Here is a 14,624-nt window from a genome sequence, read left to right on the forward strand (position 1 = left end):
TACTTATTTCTTCATCATAATTTACGGCTATACTTGATTAATACCATTGATACGACGGGTAATGGCGCTTTTGTTTAGTTGTTTTTCTCTGTTAACAATTATGTTACTATGACAGGTCGAAAGGTGGGAAATTTGTACTCCGGATTGAAGACACAGACCTGGAAAGATCCACAAGGGAGTCCGAGGAGGCCGTGCTTCGCGACCTTTCTTGGCTTGGTCTTGCTTGGGACGAAGGTTCCATCAACCACCACCATTTCTTTCGCATAGCTAAATTGCAGAATTATAATGTTAATTTCTTGTTTTATGTGCAAATTGAATATGCTAAAGTAGACATAATTGAACGCATGCAAGTCTTGTTCAAAACTGAATACAAGCTTATAAACCTCCAAAAGCATGGACAAGTTTATTTTGCTCCGCAGAACTAAAGGTTTGACCTGAGCTTACATCTAATATAAGCCTTACTAGATACAAAAATATTATTATTAATCCCCAAATCAGCAGCAATATTATGTAAACAACAGCTATGTCTTAGTCTCGAACAAGTTGGGATCAATAAGATCAACATCAATATTATTGAAGAAAAAAGGAGATGTTTTAGTCATTCGTTTTTGTCAAAAAGTGACTTTATAGCTTCCTTCTTGAATTTGCTTCTATTTAGAAGAGTTCCGTGTTTTTATCTGATGGGATCTTTTTATCAACTAATAGAAGCTTAGTTCATCAGAAAGTTAAATAGTTATTGCTTTCACTTCTGGACCAATCCGAGTGCGGTTCTTACATTTACTATCATATACATACAAAGTAGGAGACATGCTAAACCCACATTTGATCAACAAAGGGGACAAAACTAGGATGGCCAAAGAAGACAGTGATTCATTAATTGATTTTGTTGGTGAAAATTTCTTCATTGAGCCTTGCTTGTTCAGCCATATTTTTTTAATTTTGGAAGAGCGTCGACAATGCAGGTCTGGAGTGGCTCACGGGCTTGCGTAATACCATTTTTAGGATGTCTAGAATACCCAAAGAAGGGAGGTCTGTACAATGGTCCCGTTGTATAAGAACAAGGTGATATTTAAAATTGTACTCCCTCCGTTCCATTTTATGTGGCACCATTTAACTTGACATGGTGTTTAAGAAAAAAAAGATTTTTGAAACTTATTGTCTAAAAATAATTCTTAGATATTTGTTTGGTTCTAAATCATTTTATAAGGGTAAAAGAGAAATTTTAAAGTTATTTTTTCTAATTATAGTAAAGTGACGTTCTTTGTTGGGACAAACTAAAAAGGAAAAGGTGCCACATAAAATAGGATGGAGGGAGTAACAACTATAAGGGTATTAAGTTGCTAAGCCATGCTTGAAGATTTGGAAGAGGGTGATGAGGGGTATGTCTATTACCGAGGACCAATTTGGATTCATGCCAGGGTCTTCAAGTACAAAAGCCATTCATCTCGTAAGGAGATTGGTGGAGCAGTATGGGGATATGAAGTGCGATATGCTACACATTGTATTGGAGTGGGATGGATGAAATGGAACTTGCATCTCATGTCTTATGTGATAAGAATGTGCCACCAAGATTTAAAGGTAAATTCTATAAAGTGATAGTTAGACTAGTTATGTTGTATGAGGCGGAGTGTTGGCCAGTCAAGAGTTCGTATGTCTAAAATATGAAAGTAGCGGAAATAAGAATGCTGTGATGGATGTGTGGGCATACTAGAAGAGATAGGGTTAGGAACGAGGTGTATTCTGGACAAGGTGTGATTGAACCCTGTAGTGGACAAGACAAAAAAAGCGGACAAGACGAGGAAGGCAACACTCATACATGTGAAAAATAATGCTCAGAGGTCCCAGTAACAAATGTGAGAGGTAGGATATGATGGGCTTGGTAAAGGTAGAGTAGGGGCGTGCAAAAACCAAACCGAAAAAAGTGTTATTGGTTTATTGTTATTGGGTTATTGGATTAACGATTTTTAATGGTTTTATAAAGAAAAATATAGGGTCATCGGTTCGGTATTGGTTTTTAATATTGGGTTATTGGGTAAACCGATAACTCAGTAAGACTAATAATCTTCTACATTTACTTGTACATAAATATTACTCCCTCCGTCCCATTTTATGTGACACCATTTCTTTTTTGGTCAGTCCCAAAAAGAATGTCACATTTCCTTATATGGTAAGTATTTAAAGGTACAATTCCTTTTTTACCCTTGTTGGTCCCACGTAATCTTAAAATAATACTCCAATACATTTATGAGGAGAGAGAAAAGTGAGTCTACTTTTTAAAGGGCAATTTGGTAAACATTTCAAAGTCTTCATTTATTTCTTAAATTCCGTGCCGGATCAAATGTTGCCACATAAAATGGGACGGAGGGAGTATATATTTATCTCAATACCTCAGTAGTTACTAACTTTATCCTTTAGCCTTCAATTCACACTTCAAAGTGACTTTTAGTTAACAACTTCACATTATACAAAACGTCAAAATCTAAAGTAAAAACCTTATTCCTCTTAATTTCTCTGTGTGCTACACTTGTATTTAAAAATTGAAAACCCATAAACCGAATCGATAATACATAAAACCGAATCGAACCCATCGATGAACACCCCTAAGGTAGAGATTGTCCGTAGTAGTATTGGAGAGAGGTGATTAGGCAGGATATGACATGACATACCTGTAACTTACCGAGTACATGACCTTCAATGAGAGGATATGGGGGTCAAGGATTAGAATAAAAGGTTGGTAGGTAGTTGATCATTGTCTAGTTTTCCCTATCAATGGTATTATTGCTACTCCCTTACTATCTTATTCTTCAATTTTTTTAGTACGTGTTGTTTTTATTACCTTTTGCTTAGTTTATCGTATTTTTGTTTTTGCTTTTGTTCGTTTTCCATCATTTTTAACACAACTTCTTCACTATTGTATTTCCTTTTTAATTCTTTTTTATATGTGGTTACTTGAGCCGAGGGTCCTTCGGAAACAACCTCTCTACTTTCAGAAGGTAGGGGAAGGTAGGGGTAGGGCTGAGTAGACACTGCCCTCCCCAAACCGGACTTCTGGGAGTACACTGGGTATGTTGTTTTTGTAGTGGGTTGAAAAGCTCATGGTTTATTTTTTCAATGAAGATTTGACAAAAAGCTCTATCCAACAGGTATGCAACCAACTCCATTACAATGTGATTCTACTCGAACCCCATTTAAAATATTTTCTCTTTATACTAGGCTTGTGAAGTAATCGATCCTAAGTTGAGTAAGCTTAGGTAGGTGCAATTTTTCTTGTCTTTTAGCACCCCTTAGAATGGAACATTTAGATGGGTCTTTTGATCGCTGAGCAATAAATTCTTGTTTGTGCTAGAATTCACCTAGTGTCAAATGCCAATGCAACTGGAATTTAATATTCTGCATATACAAAACTGTCAAAGTTCAATAGCTAATTCAGTGTCATAAGTTGATCCAATGAAGATGAAACATTTTCTGGCTTATTAAATGCTGAAGTCAAAAGGCTAAATTAGGGCTAGTTAGCATTAAGGGACTGTTTGGAAAGTCACCTAGTAATTGTAATTGGTGTAATTACTAGGAATAGTAATTACATGCCTAACACACCTAGTAATTACGTTGCCTGTTTGTTTGCCACCGTGTATGTACTGTTTGGATGCACAATTGCAATTATAAGATTATATTAAGTTTTAAAATAAAAGTTAATTATTTAAAATTTATATTAGAAAAATAAGAAACTTTATTAATGATATTAAATTAAATATTTAAGATATATATTGTCTTTTGAAAATATATTAATTAATAATAAGCACATGTTCTTTAACTAATAATTTGAAAAAATAATTGATATATCTTTTTCAAATTTAGTATATTTCAGTTGTATTGATCATAAAAACTGAAAGTACAAGATTTTTATGAACATCATGAAATGCTTGTTTGACAAAAAGATTACTATTATAAATAAAATGTCATAAATTATTAAAATATTTGGCAAAAAGATAATCTATCAAGTCTAACAAAAAGATAAATGACTTGCAATGTGAAGTCTCAAGTCAATACTACTAAAACAAATGAAACTGGAAATATAACATAAGTTCTAAATTCAAAACAAACATAAATATGATTTAAAAGAAAAGGAAGATGTAAGTCTATAACCTTACTCAACAATGAATTCTACTTTAATTTAGACATTAGAATACTATCAAAATTATGCCAATAAAAATACTAAGCATGACATAAAAAATAGATAATACGAAGAATTGCATGGAATTACATGAAGTAAAGGTTGAGAATGAGAAGGAAATGAAATATAAAAAATATAAAATAAACTTTTAATTTGTTTTAGAATAATAAAAATAAAAAAAGAATTTAAAATAATAGAAATAAAAAAATAAATTAAAACAAATAAATAAAATAGAAATGAAAAGTAATCAACTTGTAATTACATGGACCAGCAATTCACTGCCCCTCCCGAGGAATTGAAGAGTGTAATGACCCCCTCCCAATCTTAGTTGCGCGGACTCTTCACTTTTGATGCCGCACCCGTCTCGGATTCTTCAAAAATACACTACTTTTGGCGAATCCGACACGCACCCGTTGACATTTTTAAGAGTCCGAGCAACATAGCTGCCAATTACACGCAATTACCTGTTGACCAAGTAATTACATGGCCAACCAAACAGGCCAGTCAGTGTAATTACACCCAATTACACCAAACCAATTACCAGAGTGGCTTTCTAAACAGGCCCTAATTGAATGTGCTTTTTTTTTCAATAAGTAAGAGAATTTTTTTAACAAAAGTCAGCTCCAAGGAGGCAGTGGAAAGTGCAAAAGTACGCCAAAATTTGGGAATTCCTTCACATAGTTCCTTGACCATCTATTTATTTCAGCATTGACTCTATGGCGTATATGATATCCTTTTTTGCCAACACTTTATATTATATAAGCATCTATACATTACGAGAGATATGTTCTCTAAATTCCTTTAAAAAATTTATGATTTCTTCCAAGACATACTGTCCAAAAATTGCTTAAGGAATAAAATGCCATAGTTTTCTGATTTTTTCTCCTCATCTGTCAGTCCCGTTGAGAAGCTAATGCTTGTTTATATACCCTGTCTCCGTGGCATCACCCGGTTGATGCTATATACGTTCAAAAACATACTCCAGATCTGTCCTGTGAATCAAGTAATGTTAAAAAAAAAGGTTTTGCAGTTTCTATGCCTTCTTCACATAAAAATCCTGCTGCACAAATGAAAACCTCTTCTTTTTTTGCAGCTTGGTTTGTGTGAGACATGCCTCACCTGTAGCAATCCACCCAAAGATAGCCAACTTTTGTTTTCCGAAGCTTCTTCGAAGGCTCCTCCTCATTTTATTAGTCCCATTCTTTAGCAAAAGTTGATAGCAGGACTTAAGAGTTAAGACTAAAGCTGCCATCATTCTTATCTTTCAGCCATGTAGTTAGTATCTTTTCGATTATCCATCACTTTAGTTTGATTCAGAACTTGTAATAACTGTGTAACTCTCTCTATTTCCCAGTCGCTATTCTTCTAAATTCTAACTTCCAACCATCATTAGTCCAGCTCTGTGCAACAGTGATTTCCTTATCAATCACACCAGATTGAATATGTGACTTTTGATTCAAACTGATCTTATTTTACTTTATAACCTGTTAAGTGCTTGTTGCCTTTATAATATCCTGTTTGTAAGTTTTCAATCAGGAGAATCTTACAACTTGCTAGTAGAAAATACTATATCACGAGACCTATAATGAAGGCGAGGAATCATATTCTCGTCATTTGTCATTGTGAAGTGAGACAATATTTAAATTCTGTGTTAGTTTTCAATTTTTTTCCTTAAGATGTAACTGTAAGTGATCACCTGTACTGATGACATTCTTTTACCTATCAAAAATATAAATATAAAATGATGTCATTTTTTGTTTTTTATTAAGGTCCTGGAATTGGTGGGAACTATGGCCCATACAGGCAGTCTGAGAGGAATGCCCTTTACAAGGAATTTGCTGAAAAACTTTTACAATCCGGTCATGTTTATCGATGTTTTTGCTCAAATGAGGTGATTGTACTGAATTTTGATTTCTCTCCTTTGGTAGTGCTCTCCGAGTTTTGCAGTGAGAATTTTGAGAGTAAAAATCTGTACATCTAGAATGTAATTTGACAGAAGCAGATATTCGTGCTGCTATTCTTTCAGATTCCACCTATTAGACTAGTTTCAGAAGCATGATGCTCTCAAGTTTGATGCCATCTTAAACTGCTCCATTGCTATTTGCTTGATGGGTCAATACGTTTGTCCACTTTGTGGTTTTAGTATATTTTTTTGAATGATTGTGTAATACAGTAACCATTTTCTGTTGTTTAGGAATTAGAAAAGATGAAAGAGATGGCAAAATTGAAGCAGTTGCCTCCCGTATACACTGGGAGGTGGGCCAGTGCTACAGAGCAGGAAGTGCTAGAAGAGCTGGCAAAGGGGACCCCATACACATATCGGTTTCGAGTACCGAAAGAAGGGAGTTTAAAAATTGATGACCTCATTCGTGGTGAAGTTAGTGATATTTCTCTACTGTTTTTTACCAGTAAATTTATATGCCCATCTAGGCTGGTGGTTTTCCTCTTTTTATTGTCATAATTGCAGTCTAGACTTACAATGTTGAACTGCCAACTGGTGAATAAATTGAAGAGGTTTTTTTTAGATGTTGTCCAACTTAACAATGACAAGTTTATTGCTTAAAACATTGTGTTTTGATGTTATTTTCGGTTCTTCTAGAAGATTAGAAATAAAAGAAGAAAAAAGGGGCGGGGGGTTACCTTCTCAAGGAAAATGATGGAAGAAGGGTGGTGGTTCTGAGTAGTTTCTTGGCAGGGAACAATTATCTTAGGATGGATTTATATGATTTTAAGTTGGAGGCTGACTATCTATTTCTCAAAAGTAAGAGCTATGATTACACAATTTTATTGCCTTGTTTAGATAGGAGGACTAACTTCTCTAGGTCAATTGGTAGCTTCAAACTCAGTAAATGCTGTGTAGTAATATGGTGATTATAATGCTTTGGTGATTGAGTTTAAGCTACTGTTGCTTGTTTTCATATCATAAAATCTTGTATTTTTATAATAATTTAATTGAATTTCACAGTAAAACTGAATGGTGGTTGTTTAATATGTCTTTTAAAACTCTCTTCATGTCATGTCATGTCAATATCTTTTGATACTACTCATCTACTATTAAACGTCATACTCATGTTATGGTTTTCCCAAATTCTCTCAATTTTCATGAAATGGAACCTTTGCTGTTGACATACTTTCGAACACTTTCAAATATCTATTATGGGAAATCGCAGGTGGGCCACTTTTATACTAGAGATGGTTCAAACTTTTCAAAAGTTAGCTTTAGCTTCACTTTTGTGCTTACTCTCATTTAAATAATTTCAACTTTTTGCTTTCTCATGTATGCTTGGTTAGAGAGACATTTAAATTTGATAAAATGGAGTAGAACTTAAGAGATTGTAGAAATTTTTTAGATAAAAAAGTACCAAAGGATACTAATCGTTTAAATTGAGAAGTAGGGAACCTAGATATATTAGAAACTAGATAAAAAAAGGTACTACAATATTTTTGAGAAAGTTAACTGGTATTATAAACAGAGAAGTACACCAATAGTGAACTCCTATAGTGAACTCCTGTAATAATTACATCCAAAGTATAGAGGGTTTGTCAAAAAGAATCTAAACACCTATCTCCCTCATAAACTATTTAAGAAAAGGGTGATGTCCCCCGGATCCTTCGGAATAGTATGAATACACCAAAAGTAAAAGGTCACTAAACAATTCATTTTAATGCTTTGGAAAGGGATACTCTTGTTCTCAAAACATCTCTGATTTCTCTCCCTCCATATTGTCCACCAGATGCAAGCAGGGAGCCAGGGACAATCTTTCGTCCCTCCTTGTGTCCTGTCTGATTTCCATCTCTATTCCAACATGCTAGGACTTCTGCAGTATTTCTAGGCATGGTCCATGTGATACCTCTCAAGTTAATGAAATACTTCCATAGTTTCTCAGTCACTTTACAATGCAAAAAAAGATGGTTTATTGTCTCTGTCTCAGATTCACAAAAAGAACATCTGGAGCATAAGTCCCTTCCTCTTTTCATTAAGTTGTCCTGGGTCAGTACATATTGTCTTGCAACAAGCCACGTGAAACAAGCCACCTTATGTGGTATCTTCCCTTTCCAGATCATCTTCCAAGACCGCAACTCCTTGATTTCAATTGAAATGTCTAGTAATTTGTAGGCTGATTTCACCTTGAACTTGCCATCTTTCTCCAGCTTCCATATCAATTTGTCTTTCTCACAAGTGAGGTTCTTGGCTTGTTCCAAGGTATTGTAGAACTGAGTCATTCTCTCCACTTCCCAGTCATTGAGGAACCTTCTGAAAGTCAGGTTCCATCCTTGTTCATTTCTGACTTCTAGAATTGTAGCCATTTTCTGCTGATTGAGAATATAAATGTCTGGGAACTGTTGTCTCAAAGGTGTTTGTCCCACCCATATATCATTCCAGAACAAGGTTTTCCTCCCATTTCCCACATTAATCACAGAGTTACTCCACATTCTTGGCCACTTGTTTCTAATAGTTCTCCATAGACCCACACCGTAAGGAGTATAAACCTCCTTAGTAGTCCATGGTCCTTCCTTTCCATATCTTGCAATGATAATGTCCTTCCATAAGCTCTGATCATCTGTTGCTAGTCTCCGGAGCCATTTTAGCAGAAGGCTCTTATTGTGGGATTTCAAATTCTTAATTCCCAAACCTCCCTCTTTTTTGTTGGATATAACAACATCCCATTTAACCAAATGAAATTTCTTCTCCCCTTCTCCATTGCCTTGCCAAAGAAAATTTCTTCTAATTGTGTTCAGCCTCTGAATGATCTTCCTAGGCATAGGAAAGAGGGACATCATATAGGTTGGCATGGCATGGCATCAAGGACACCGTTGATAAGTGTGACTCTACCACCCAAGGATAAGTATTGACTTCTCCAGTTCACCAACTTCTTTTCACATTTTTCCACCACAGAGTTCCAGATACTCAAGGATTTACTCTTAGCTCCCAAAGGCATGCCAAGATAGGTGGTGGGAAGTTCCCCTATATTACCACCTAATATGTTTGCCAAGGGGCTGATCTCTGGTACTTCATTCACAGGATAGATAAAGCTCTTTCCCCAATTGATATGGAGTCCAGATATTGCTTCAAACAGAATGAAAATAACCCTTAGGTGCTTCAGCTGTTCACTCTCTGCATCACAAAACACTAATGTGTCATCAGCATATTGTAGGTGGGAGATAGACACTCCCAGTGATTCCTCTTCACTCACTTTGAAGCCCCTAATTCTGTTATTAACCTGAGCAATCTTCAGCATATAACTTAGACCTCCCATAGCTAGGATGAATAGAAAAGGAGAAAGGGGGTCTCCTTGTCTCAATCCTCTCTCAGAAGAAAAGAAACCAGATGGTGAGCCATCGATCAAATCAGAGAACTTTACTGTGGTTATACAAAACCTCATCCACTTTATCTAGGTGTTGCCAAACCCCATCCTCGTGAGTGTGCTCCACAAATATTCCCAGTTCAAGTGATCATAAGCTTTCTCTATGTCTAGCTTGCAAAGAATTCCTGGGTCTTTGGATATGGTTCTCACATCTACACATTCATTGGCCACCAAAATGGCATCCATGATTTGCCTACCCTTTATGAAGGCCATTTGTTGATCATCTACCAACTTTGGCATAACCCTCTTAAGTCTCAGGATCTTTGAGATGATTTTGTAGAAGCTCCCAATTAGGCTTATTGGCGTGAAATCTTTCAATTCATATGCTCCCACTTTCTTAGGAATCAGGGATATAAAAGTGGCATTAAAACTTTTCTCAAAATTGCCCTGATCATGGAAATTCTGGATGGCAGCTACCACTTCCTCCTTAATCACTTCCCCTTAATCACTTCCCAACACTGTATGTAGAATGCCATTGAGAAACCATCTGGGCCTGGTGCCTTATCCCCTGGACATGAGAACACACTGTTTTTGATTTCCTGCTCTTCAAATTGGCCTTGCAGTGCACTGTTGTCCTCTTCACTGATCATGAGTTGGAATCTAGGATTGAATTGAGGTCTCCATACTTCTGACTAAGTATATAGTTCCTGGTAGAAATTAATTATCCCATCTTTGATCCCAGCTGGTTCAGTAACATTAGCTCCATCTATGGTCAATTTGTCAATGTTGTTGTACCTCTTGTGATAGTTTGCAATCCTATGGAAGTATTTTGAATTCCTGTCCCCTTCCTGTCACATAAAGTTCTCTGATCTTGAATCAAATCTAGATCAGCTAGTTGGTTGAGAGTGCACTGTTTCTGCAGACCAAGATTGCCATGAAGTGTTTTGCTCCATTCTTTCAGCTTGACTTTCAGTAGCTTCAACTTACAAGCTAGTATATAGTCTGGTCTTCCCACATAAGTTACAGAATTCCACCAGACTTTAATTCTTTCATTAAAATCTTGAGTCTGTAACCACCAGTTCTCAAACTTGAAATAAGAGGTTTGTTTCTCCCAATTGCCACATTCCAACAACAATGGATTGTGGTCAGAAGTAACTCTAGGTAAGATTGATTGCTTAATCTTCCTAAAGGAAACTTCCCATTCCTCAGAAATCAAGAATCTGTCTAGTCTTGCTGCAATATCTTGTCTGTCCCCTTTCCTCCATTTCCTCCATGTGAAACTACCACCTGTCAGTGGTAAATCTTGTAGTTCCATATCCTCTATAAAATCGGAGAAATCTTCCATCGCCATATTCAATCTCCTGCAATTCTTCTTTTCTGATGGGTACCTTACTACATTGAAATCCCCAGCCACCACCAAGGTCCACTAAACAGACTCCTTACTGCCCCCAATTCTCCCCATACTTCTTCTCTTTTGTGTCTACTATTAGGAGCATAGACACTAGATAGATGCCATTCAAAAACCTGAGTTTTCCCGGTGAACTTACAAGTGATACAGTAATCCCCTACTTCACAAACTTCACCCTCCCAGATGCTGCTATCCCATAAAATAATGATACCCCCTCTTGTTCCACATGCCTCTAATTGTGCATATTTGACCCTCCTATTTGCCCATATCTCTTTTATCACCCCTCTTATATCTCCATTAATTTTTTATTCCTGAAAACAATACACGTCTGCCCTCCAATTGTTCATCATGTTTTTGATCAGTAGCCTCTTCCTTGGATCGTTCAGGCCCTTTACATTCCATGAAACTATGTTAACTTTCATTTAAAACATCTATAAAACAATGAAGGAATTTCAGAGCTGCTTCTTCACATCCAATAAAGTGTACCCCAAATTCTTTGCTGAGCCTGATAATATTCTGTTGGACCCATGAAGGAATTTCGTTCTTTGCTGCTATACCAGTTTCATGCTCATCTGAATTTAGTGGTATGATGTCTTCAATTATACCTTCTCCCTCGGCCTTCTGTTCCATTAACATATTGTTTTCTGTTTGTGTTTCTGTGGTTGTTCTTTCCTCTGTTTGGATGATCGACATATCGTCGTCGTCCCTTAAAGCCGCTAGGAATTCAAAATTCTCATCTCTGTCTCCATAGAATAGATGGACTGGATCACCTTTCCTGTCTGATGCTACCAAATTCCTGTAATTTGCTTGTATTCATCGAGCAAAGGCTCTGAGGTCCAATCTGAAATATTGGGCTGCTTTTCATTTAAGTTACAAGCTTGTTGGGCCAGCGGGTCCAGGGCCAACACTTCAATTTCTTTTCCTTTCAGCTTCTCTATATCACGTGCCCTTATAGTATATTCAAAATCTTTTGAACACCCCACGTGAAAGTTTCTGTCACCAGCTGGCAGAAGCGTGAATTTCGAAGTTTCACTCTTCTGTAATAACCATTGGTTTAAAGGCTGAGTCCTCCTATCTTGTACGACATCACATCCACTCTCTCCAGCGAAAAACCTCGTTGGTGTTTCATCCCATACTTGTATGATATACTCAATACCTTCAAAAACTATCTTCACCTCCTTTGGAATGGAAATACCATTGGCTTTGACTAGTATTCTTGCCCACTTCAGAAGATTGCGAAGTTCTGTTTCCTCCTCTGTCGTCAGCCAGCTACCACAGAAGTCCCCCACTGCTTTAAATACATTCGGAGACCACAGATGTAGAGGGAGGCCCACTAATCTGATCCACGACTGGTTTATGGCAACCCTAGATTGAATTGCACCAGCAGTCGGCGACCACCATTGCAGCCGAACTCCTTGATTCTTCCACAACCATCTTCCTCTAAGAACATGTTCAGCCGCATTAATGGATGGAAACTCGAAGAGAAAGCAGTTGTTTCCCATCTCGTAAATGTTAAGGCCGTGGGCTTGGCTGCCCATCTGCGGACTTCCGACAGGGTGGGCATCTCAGATCCATTTATTGGAAAGCTACCAACGAGGCTCCTGCCTAATAGCTCGTTCCGAGGTTGATTGAGGACTCCATTTATGAAGATGGTGTCCCCTCTCTCCTTTATGACTGCACTATTGATCTCTCTGGACGACCATTTGCTCCTCCTGACAGTCTCTGCATATGGAATCTCTTTGTCAACCATTCTGTAATTCTTATCGACTGACTTATTAGCTTTGTAAGAAATGAACTTTTCAATTTTGGTGGCCAGATCCCACCAGCCAGCATTGAATGAGATTTCTGGGACTATTAATACTGTTCTGCTCTTGCCTTGAATGCTGATAATGCTTATATATCTACCCTTGTTGTTAAAGTTTCTTGCACAGAATAAGTGTGAAACATGTTCCTGTCTTCTCCATCTTCTAACTATGTTTCCTTTCACCTTTGACGCCTCCTTAAGGATCGAACAGATCCACTCCATCGATTTCTGACTAAAGCTTGCTCTGCTCATCATGTTCCTTCCTCTCTCAGTCCAGTCATACTACATCTCTGCTCGTGATTCATCTCTAGCAATGTCATAAGACTTGAATCCCATTGCAAAGAAAATCATATCTTCCTCCATTGATAACAAGAACAAGGAAATAGGTTAGAAAAGAAAAAAAAAGGAAAGAGAATATATTGGTTCTAAAGAAGAAAAGAGGAGAATTCGGTCACCGGAGGGAAGTTCTGCCCTCCTAGATTAGGAGGGAGAGATTTTGGGACATGTGCCTGGGAGTAAATTTGCACTGAATACCATTTCCACTTTTTACTAGCCACATTGTTAACCAGCAAATAGTGATTCAGAAAAAAAAAAAAGATAAGTACTACAATATACTATACCACAATACATAAAAAACACTTTGCATATTTCTTCAATTTTTTTTGCCCCTTCTCTCAAATGATTCAGGTAGGCAAAAGTGGTAATGATAAGAAGTTTTTTAAAATTAATTTTGCTATCTTAATCAGATGGAACTGACAGTAGCACGAAGAAGCTGAAGAAATTATGGAGAAATATCCCTTTGTGTATTTTCTAGAAAGCGTGGAAAGGAACCATAGATGATTTGAGAATAGTTTCTTTTTAACCTTTTGTAAAGCTTGAATGCTTACAAGAGAGCTGGAAGAAAATTGATGTTAGAGAGACAGAGAGTCCTACTTCTCTTTAGAAGCAAAGAAATCGATTTTCACTCTTACAAGGATATTTGACTATGCGGACACGAAATTTAGATGGAGGGTGCAGAAATATGGCTCATTGAAATGAACCAGATACAGTACAACAACAATACCTAGTGAAATCCCACAAGTTGGGTCTGGAAAAGTTGTGTGTCATGAGAGAGACTTGAACTCTTGACCTTGGGATAACTCAGAAGCTACGAGACCTACGCGCTAGCCAACTGCGCCACCACCCATTTGGTCGGAAACATGTCTTGCAAAGGAAATAGTTTCTCTTCACATGTTTGGTTGGAAGTTTGAGAATAGCGTTATTGGGGACATGGTTGTGGAGATTTGTAGTAGAATTGAATGCTCTTTGGAGGGAGGTGATTGGAAGTATGGAGTTTTGGAAGGGGATGGAGGACAAACAATTGTCTCACCGCCCTACGGATGTGGGCTATGGAGGAAATTTCAAAAGTGTTGGAAGTCTGTAATGGGAACATATCATTTAGGCTGGGTTTTGGGAACATAAGTGGTGCATGAACGATATTTTGAGAATCTCTTGTAAAAAGTGATGTCGGTCCAACAATTATGGAGTATATAAGGGGGAGAAGTGCATTGGTATTTCAGATTGAGGAGGAACTTACAAGTTTGAGGTTGAAAAATTACAATACTAGCTCCCACACAAAGTGTCCTGTTTTGTGTGGTTACTGGCTAAGGAGGCTGCGTTGACACAGGAGAATTTGATGAAGAGGGGGATTACAGTGTGCTCTGGATATATTTTTTTTTTTGTGGGGAAACTGCAGAAACAGTCAATCACTTGTTCATCCAGTGCATGGTCACTGGCCAATTGTGGAGTCTATTCCTAAGGCTACTAAACATCTCATGGGCCATGCCTGGTAGAATTGCAGAGGCCTTATACAGCTGGGAAGAAGCAGGAACACAAGCAAAAAACAAAAATAACTGGAGGATCATTCCTGCTACTATTTGGTGGACCATCTGGAAA

At 37.3% G+C, this 14,624-nt stretch overlaps 1 protein-coding gene across 1 annotated transcript in view; it reads left to right on the plus strand.

Moving 5' to 3' along the window:
* LOC125815141 (glutamate--tRNA ligase, chloroplastic/mitochondrial) overlaps positions 1–14,624 on the plus strand; it is a 28,472-nt gene that overhangs the window by 412 nt on the left and 13,436 nt on the right. Inside the window, exons 2-4 of the mRNA XM_049494544.1 lie at positions 116–234; positions 5,941–6,062; positions 6,366–6,548. Coding sequence (XP_049350501.1) covers positions 116–234; positions 5,941–6,062; positions 6,366–6,548 — 424 coding nt within the window. The remainder of the gene's footprint in view (positions 1–115; positions 235–5,940; positions 6,063–6,365; positions 6,549–14,624) is intronic.

This window comes from Solanum verrucosum, unplaced genomic scaffold, assembly GCF_900185275.1.
Source record: "Solanum verrucosum unplaced genomic scaffold, falcon-dt-bn FXZP01000261.1, whole genome shotgun sequence".
NCBI classification, from domain to species: Eukaryota; Viridiplantae; Streptophyta; class Magnoliopsida; order Solanales; family Solanaceae; genus Solanum; species Solanum verrucosum.